General features: G+C 51.0%; 1 protein-coding gene across 1 annotated transcript; it reads right to left on the reverse strand.

Moving 5' to 3' along the window:
- Window positions 1-1,750: 1,750 nt before the first annotated feature.
- LOC146421228 (uncharacterized) lies at window positions 1,751-7,438 on the reverse strand. Its single transcript, XM_085047688.1, has 4 exons — window positions 7,426-7,438; window positions 5,312-5,517; window positions 2,789-2,867; window positions 1,751-2,601 (listed from the first exon to the last, which is right to left on the reverse strand). Exons 1-4 carry the CDS (start codon window positions 7,436-7,438, stop codon window positions 1,751-1,753), a joined length of 1,149 nt encoding a protein of 382 aa, XP_084903814.1.
- Window positions 7,439-7,709: the final 271 nt, after the last annotated feature.

Here is a 7,709-nt window from a genome sequence, read left to right on the forward strand (position 1 = left end):
GCACCCCCTTTCTTCATTCTCAACAGGGGGCATTGCAAACAGGGAATTGTTGGAGTTGTTTGATCTCATTCCAGGCACAGCATCTTTCCACAGGACAGCCATGAGATGTCCCTGCCTGCTCTCCCACCCCTTTTCCTCCCTCTCTCACCTCCTTCCCATTGTCCCCACAACCGCTGCTTCCCCCACAGCTTGTTTGGAATTGTCCCCCCAACATGCTGCTGAGATTTGGGGTCTCAGCCCTTTCCTGCTCAGTTTGAGAGTCCAAAGCCCTCTCTTTTTCCCCCTCTTCTCCACCTTTTCCAGCATGCCTTAAATCCCCAGCCCGAACCCTCTGATCTTGGTTTGGGGGATCCCACCCTTCTTTTTCTCCCTCTCCCCCCATGTTTCCCATCATAACCTCCCTCTTCCTGTGCTCCCTGCTCACCCAAGTTCCCTTGGCTCTCAGCACCACCCTACAGCCCCAGCTACCCCCACAACCCCCATCCCCAGCTCTGGGCAGCTGCTGACACCCCAAAAGCAGCCATGCTATGTTGTGGGGGTCCAAGGTCATCCAGTGCTGCTTGATGCTATCAGAAGAAATGACTGGACAGAGCAGGTGAGACTGTTTGGAATTTAAAGTCAACAAATCTTCCCTCTTCTCAATGAATTTCTGATGTTAGTCTCCATCCTGATGCATGCTCCTGCTCCTGCATTCATCTAGGTGCCCATGGGCAACCAGGAGGATGTGGAGACCACCAGCCAGGTGTCTTCCCAACACGGGCCACCAGGAATGTGAGTCACCAGGTCTTTGCCCAGTGTGGGTCCTCCCATGGGGGACAGAGTTGGAGAAGCCCACAAAGCTCTTCCTGAGTCAGGGCACTCACAGGGCTTCCCTCACTGGTGGATCCGTTGGTGTCTGGTCAAGTTAGAGCTCCAGGAGAAGCTCTTCCCAGACTAGGGACACTTGTAGGGCTTCTCCCTGGTGTGGATGATGCGCCGGTGGGTGATGAGGTTGCACTTGTGCTTGAAGCGATTCCCGCAGCCAGGGCAGCGGAAAGGCCTCTCCTCTGCGTGCGTCTGCTGGTGGCTGACGAGATCTGAGCTGCTCTGAAACATCTCCCCACACTCAGAGCACTCACAGTGACTTAGGGTAAAACAGAAATTTTTAATTTAAAAGATAATAATAATAATAGTCTTGAACTGATTTAGAGAGACAGAGATTGGATAATGATTTACTAAGATTTGCCTGCTGTAAACCATTTATTATTCCCTTAATGAATTTGTGCCTACCTGGTTTCGGGGAGGATGGAGAGAAAAGAGCCAAATAATTGAGAGAAACCACCAAGTGTAACCAAGCATCCTGCCCTTGGACTCCAGGACTGGTACGAGTTGGTTCTCAGGCTTGGACTTGGACCAAGAATCAAGGGAGCATGCGCAAGGGAACAGGGTGAACAGTTCATCGTGATGAAGAGTATGGATCATGTAGTAATCAATCATTTGGGACCCTTGCCCACAATTAATCTGAGACACTGCGCTTGTGCGAGCATATTTAAATGAACTTTGAACTCATTATAATACGAAGCGGGGATAGATAATGAATATGTATAGGGGCTTTGTCTAACTTTATGCATATGTAATCTGTAACCTAATATAAACCTAGTGAAGTGCTGCTGAGGGTATGCATGTCTTTGGAGGAGCTCCCCACCATGCACCCCAGCTGGAATAAACACATACCTACTTCATATCTGAGTTGCGGAGTCAATTCCATGCTTCAGCAGGGCCTCTTCCTGGTGTGGATTTGCCGGTGGGCAACGAGGCTGAAGTTGCGGTTGAAGCCCTTCCCGCAGTCGGGGCAGCGGAAAGGCTTCTCCCCCGTGTGTGGCTGCTGATGCTTGAGGAGATCCAAACTGGTCCGGAACTTCTTCCCCCACTCGGAACACTCATAGGGCCATTCCCCGGTGTGGATCTTCTGGTGGGAGACCAGAGTGGACCTAATGGTGAGGCTCTTCCCACATTCCAAGCAGGTGAAAAGCCTTTCCCCTGTGTGCACACGCCGATGGGCTATGAGGGAGGGGCTGTCTCTGAAGCTCTTCTCACAATCCCCACAGTTGTAGGGCCATTGCAGTTCCCCTCTGTGGGCCTTCTGGTGCAAGACCAGGTGGGAATTGACGGTGAAGCTTTTCCCACATTCCGAACACTTATAGGGCCGCTTGCCCATATGCACCCACTGGTGGTAGAAGAGGTGGGAGCCATGGTTGTAGCTCTTCCCACATTCCCCACACTCAAAGGGCCATTCCCCCATGTGCATCCAATGGTGGGTGAGGAGGCTGGAGAACGACCTGAAGCCCTTCCCACACTCCATGCACTTGTAGGGCTTCTCCTCCCTGTCATGGACCCCCAGCTTTGACCTCTGCCTGGATCTCTGGCCATCTTTCCTGCACAGGGTTGGTCTTTCCTTCTCAGAGCACCCTCGGCTGGATTTGGAGCCTCTCCTTGTGCAAGATCTCCGGGGCTTTTCCTCCCCCTTGGCTTCCCGTGCTGTGGAGCTGCTCAAAACAGCCTCTTCCACAAGGTTCTGATGGGGATATTTATCCTCCTTGGTCTCCAACATCAGCTCACTGCCTGGGGGAGGAAGGACAAGGAGAGGATTTGGGATTTGTCTCCATGCCAGAGGGAAGGGGAAGGAGATCCCCCAGTCTGTTCCTGGCAGGATGGTGGTGGCTGTGGGGTTGTCCTGCAGCCAGGGGCAATGCTGGCATGCAAGATAGAGGAGAAGAGAGGGAGAAAGGGGCAGTGACTTCCTCCTCACCTTTCTGGCTGTCCTGGGGCATCTTCCTCTTCCTCACAGTCCTCTCCTCCATTTGGCCAAGGTTTGGGAATGAGAAATCCTGTTGTGGGGAAAAATACAAGGTATGAGCACCTTGGGTTCCTCCTGCCCAAGTCCACATCTAGAAGTCACTGGGCATCAGGTGTCCACAAAAACTGCCAAAACACCAAGATTCAGTTGCCCAAAATACACAAATCACCAAGATGCAGCAAAAACACCCAAGCAGGAGTTTCCCTTCTCTGTTGTGTGCACTTAGGGCTTTGGGGGGTCCCTCCTCTGTGAGCCACTGCAGGTCAAGCATGTACTGGTGTTGCCCCTCCCTGGGCTGCTGGGGGTCCTGGGAATCCCAGAGATCCCCCTCTTCTGGGCACCCCAGTTTGGTGTAACAGGGCTCCCAGGGGTTACCCCTGTCTGGCATCCTGTTTCAGGGACCCAGGGTACCCATGGGTATCCTTTGTCCATGCTTCCCACATCTCCATGCTGCCCAGGAGTCCCCGGTGGGGTCAGGCACCTGGCAGTGGTCAAGAATCCCGCTGGGAGTGGTCAAGGACACCCAAAACCTGCCGCTGAGGGGGATTTAGGAGACCCCCAAAGGGAGGAGACCACCTAAGGGGTCACGAGCACTTTTCAAGGGCATCTCCACCCTCCTCAAAGGCATTGGGGGACAAAACCTCATGAACCCCAGCAATGGGGGTGCCATGCTGAGGTGAACCAATTCACCAATTGCATGAAATCCATCCCCAGCTGCATTCAAGTTCCCGAGGCAAGTGTTGCCTGTGCCCAGCTCAGGAGCACAGTGATGCCGCAGAGAGCTCAGCATCAGCAGGGCTGGAGCTGGCAGGGAGCGACCGAAGAGCTTGGGCTCTGTGCCCAGGGGCTGCAGGGCTGTGAAGAAGAGAAAGAGCCCAGAGGAAGCCCTGTGTACCCCCACAGGGACCCCCGCGTCCCCCCCAGCCCATGCTCCCCACTCCCCACTGTGGATCTCATCCAGCGGCTCTATGCTCTGCTCTCTTGGCAGCCACGCCCAGCCCTGGGCACAGAGCTCCGCCAGCTCCTGCTTTTCTCTCTCACAACCCCCCAGCTCCCCCCGCCCCCCAGCCTCCACATAAATAGTTTTGGGGTTATTTCTCCTTGGATTGATTGATTTTACATTTTTATTTGCTTTTTCTCACGGTGTTTTAACCATCCAGTCAGTGGCAGAATGTCCCTTAACATGGAACTCTGTCGTGCTGCCCCTTTTTCTGAAGTCTTAAAACACCAGATCCCAAGAGAGGAACAGCTCTGCAGACACCCAGGGAAGTGCAGGAGGAGGGGCAGGAGCTGCTCCAGGCCCCGAGCTGTACTTAGCCTTCCAGTCCCTCCCAGTCCATTCCCAGTCCACTCCCAGACATGCACCCTCTCTCCCAAACCCTCCCAGCAAACCCTCAGTCCTCTCCCATTGCTCTCCAGTCCCTCCCAGTACATTCCCAGTACCTCTCAATGCCACCCCGCCCTCCACCCCCTCTATCCCAGTGCCTCCCCAGTTCATCCCAGTGTCTGCCCCCTCTCTCCCAGTGCCCCCAGCGTGTCATCTTGCTGGTGCCATCGAGATCCCAGCTGGCCCCGGCCGCTTGCTCTGCTCCGCGGTGGATTTTTCCAGGCATTCCCTAGAGCCTCTGAGCAAGGCGGCCACTGAGCCCAGCTCCGTGGGCAGGGGGGCACGGGGAGCCCAAGGCCTCTTTGCCATCGCTTCACCCTCTTTCCCTCAGCCTTTGCCCTGCGAGCCTGGCTCGTCTCAGTCCCCCAAGCACCGCCACGGCCGGGCTGTTCCCCTCGGAGCCGCTGCGGACACGGCGCCGGCCCGGCCACACGGACCCACTGCGCCGGCCTCAGCCCCGAGCAGAGAGCTCTGCCCGGGGGGCTCCCGGCCAAAGGCGGCGGCTCCGGGCTCGGGCAGCCACTCGCAGCTCCCACAGCCCGCCCAGGGCCGCCCTGCCCGTGCCGGCGCTAGGTCAGCGCTGCCCGTACCCACACGCCTTTAAACCGCGGGGTATGGGCACAGCCAGAGAGGGGCAAGGACAGGGCTGGGTCAGAGCAAAGCTCCTCACCCCTGACAATTCCCCGCTGGCCCCTCGCTCCTGCAGCGCCCCGGCCTCGCTGCGTGCTGCTGGCACCTCCGGCTCCCTCCCGGACTCACTCTGATCAAGTCCCTGCTTTGCAGGAGAAGCCAAGGTAGCAGCGGTTTGCAGCTCCTCATCAGCACGGAGGGGGGAGAGTGAGAGGAAAGCTAATGTCTTTACAAATAACTCGCTGGGTGAAGGTATGGGTGTTAAGGTCTTTAAAATGGGTCTTAATGTGTCTATTGACTTTGGGCAGCAGGTGTGCGGCAGAACCCAGACAGCCTGACTCCTACAGAAAGAATGAAACAGGGAGCCCCAAATATATTTCGTGTGAGCTCCAAATATCCCTCCCCGCTTCAAAAAAACCGCCCAGGATATTTGGGACGAGCTCCACCCCCCTGCTCACCTGCGCGATGCGGGGCGAGCGATGCTCCTGGGACGAAGGTGCTGCAGATACAGAGAGCGGTGAGCGCACGTCCTGTCTCCTCTCCCTGCTCCTCCTTCTGCTCTCGCACCTCCTCCTGTATCCCTCCTCTTCCTCCCGCTCCTCCTCCTCCTCTCCTTCCTCCTCCCGCTCCCCCTCCTCATTCTGCTCCTCCTCCCTCTCCACCCCTGCGGGTCAGGAGCTCTCGGGTGAGCGGTATCTTTATTATACTCTACATATATTTCTGCTAAGCACTCAGTCCCTGGCAGCAGGTAGCCATATACCTGAATCAAAAGAAAAGGGGAAAAAAACCCCAAAGGAAAACAGTCTTTGTCTCGAAAAGCAAGTACGTGACAATGAGAGCAATTTTAACAAAATCAAGACCGTACTTAAACATCTAATGGGTGAATGCAAATCAAAACATACCTGCTAAGTAGAAAGAGAGGCCAGGCAGGGAAAAGAAGAGTCAATGAGACTATCCACTGTACAACTGCTTTTCATGTTAAATCACATGTACCATAAAGCAGGTTGGAACTGAAATGTATTATAAAAGCAATTGCAAAAAAAAAAAAAAAAAAAAAAAAAAAGGGAAGAAAAAACCGAAACAACTGAAAGGCCAGTTGGAAGAGAAATAAGGTAATTACCCACCTATGCTACAAATACTTCAGAATTTATATAGCTGCCATTAGCTTTCCACTATAAAAAGCCAACTGCAGTCAAGAGCAATGACTCCAGAGTGGCAGTGTTAAGGACAATTCTTCAGATGATACAAACCAACAGTTCCAGCTTGTATGAATGGAAGATCACATTAAATGCCCAAAAATATTATTGAATTGTTGATTGAAGACATTTTCCAATTAGAAATATGTCGCTGTTGAGCAGCTAGCAGAGTAATGAATGCATCAGTTCTCAGTGGCAAAAAGGAATGACCTTTATTGTTTTGATTTCATCACATATATAGAGTTCTCAAAAGTCACCCAGATTGGTCAGTCAGAAGCCTTCCCCCAGGCCTGATTGGCCAGGCCTGCACTGCCCAAGTTCTGGGACACTGTTCCAACAACATCCAAACTTTATCTTTATTTATAAAACACAAGAAAATTTCTCATGGGAAAAACCTATGCTAGCCACAGAAATATCTTTTAAAACTAATTTTAAAAGATCAAGAACACAGAATAGAGAAGCATTTATGTACACAGCAGACATCTGGCAAAACAAAGATAAATGGCAGGATTAACATTTAGATGTAGTTCTATTAGGTGACAACTCCTCCACTGTCGGAATAATCTCATGAAAGCCCTTCCATTAAATCACTTTCTCATTGATTTTCAATGCAATTTAAACTCATTATGTTAAATGAGCACTATTACATTTGCACAAAAATGAAGGTAAGCACTGTTTTTATGCTTGCCTACCAGGTAAATCACCCTTTAAAAAAGATTACAGTTCTGTCTGTTGCAGAGTACTTAAATATACATATTTAGAAGTTGTTAGGGGCTGCTCTATTTTTAATTGGATGAGTTGGTACTGGAAGCACACAAACACAAGTCAAATCTTTAACTTACACCTGTTTATATATCCTCTCACAGAAAGTGTCTCACTACTTGTATAAATGATAAAATTACAACAAGCACATTCTCCTGTCTTCAGTATGTAACACTAACAAACTCATTAAAAGCTGCTGCAAGAAATCCAGAGGCAATAAAGGAAAAACGAGCTATAAGGCTTATTGTCATGACCACTTATATATTTTCACGATCAGACTTGAACTGGTGCCTCCATTTTTCCTTCCATTTTCCTGTTTGTTCTAACAATTATCTTTTATACACCAAGAATCTTCTACTGCAGAATGGTACATGCAACTCACCCTACCACCTTTTGCACCAGGTGTATAAAAGTGGACTTAGAAGACTAGATGAAGATTTTATCAAAGCGGCAGTTTTTGGAACAGATGCTTTCTTTCATGAAATGGGCCAGTGCAGTTTAGCTAATGTACACCCTTTTCTTTGTGGAGGTTCAGTGTACGTCCTTACTTACGCGCAGAAAGGAAGATGCAAACTGAAGAAATGGAAGCTTGAGTTAAGGCACATGTAACTTACCCGGTCTGATCATACAGGTGGTAGCTACTGAACTTGATTCTGTTGGGCAAGTCAAAAGCAACTGTCAGCTGAAATCAAATGAGTGGCATAAATACTGCATCAAGTTTAGGTCCATCTAAGGCCTATTTCAGGACACACCCTTCCTGTCTTCAGAAAGGACACAGTTATGGTCAGTGAAGATGCATGAGAACAGCTCTGCAACAGTTGGGTCCATTTTTTAAGATCTTGAAACAGTTCGCTTGGTTTTGCTGAATACACATGTTGCTTACGAACAGCAGAAGTAA

This window comes from Lichenostomus cassidix, unplaced genomic scaffold (genome assembly GCF_008360975.1).
Source record: "Lichenostomus cassidix isolate B80296 unplaced genomic scaffold, HeHo_3.0 HiC_scaffold_43, whole genome shotgun sequence".
Taxonomy (NCBI): domain Eukaryota; kingdom Metazoa; phylum Chordata; class Aves; order Passeriformes; family Meliphagidae; genus Lichenostomus; species Lichenostomus cassidix.

Excerpts from the sequence above, each read along its gene's own strand:
- LOC146421228 (XM_085047688.1), bottom strand. Across the intron at positions 2,868-5,311 it reads GCTCGCCCCGCATCGCGCAG|GATTTCTCATTCCCAAACCT; the intron begins GTGAGCAGGGGG and ends TCCCCACAACAG. Across the intron at positions 2,602-2,788 it reads GCCCCAGGACAGCCAGAAAG|GCAGTGAGCTGATGTTGGAG; the intron begins GTGAGGAGGAAG and ends TTCCTCCCCCAG.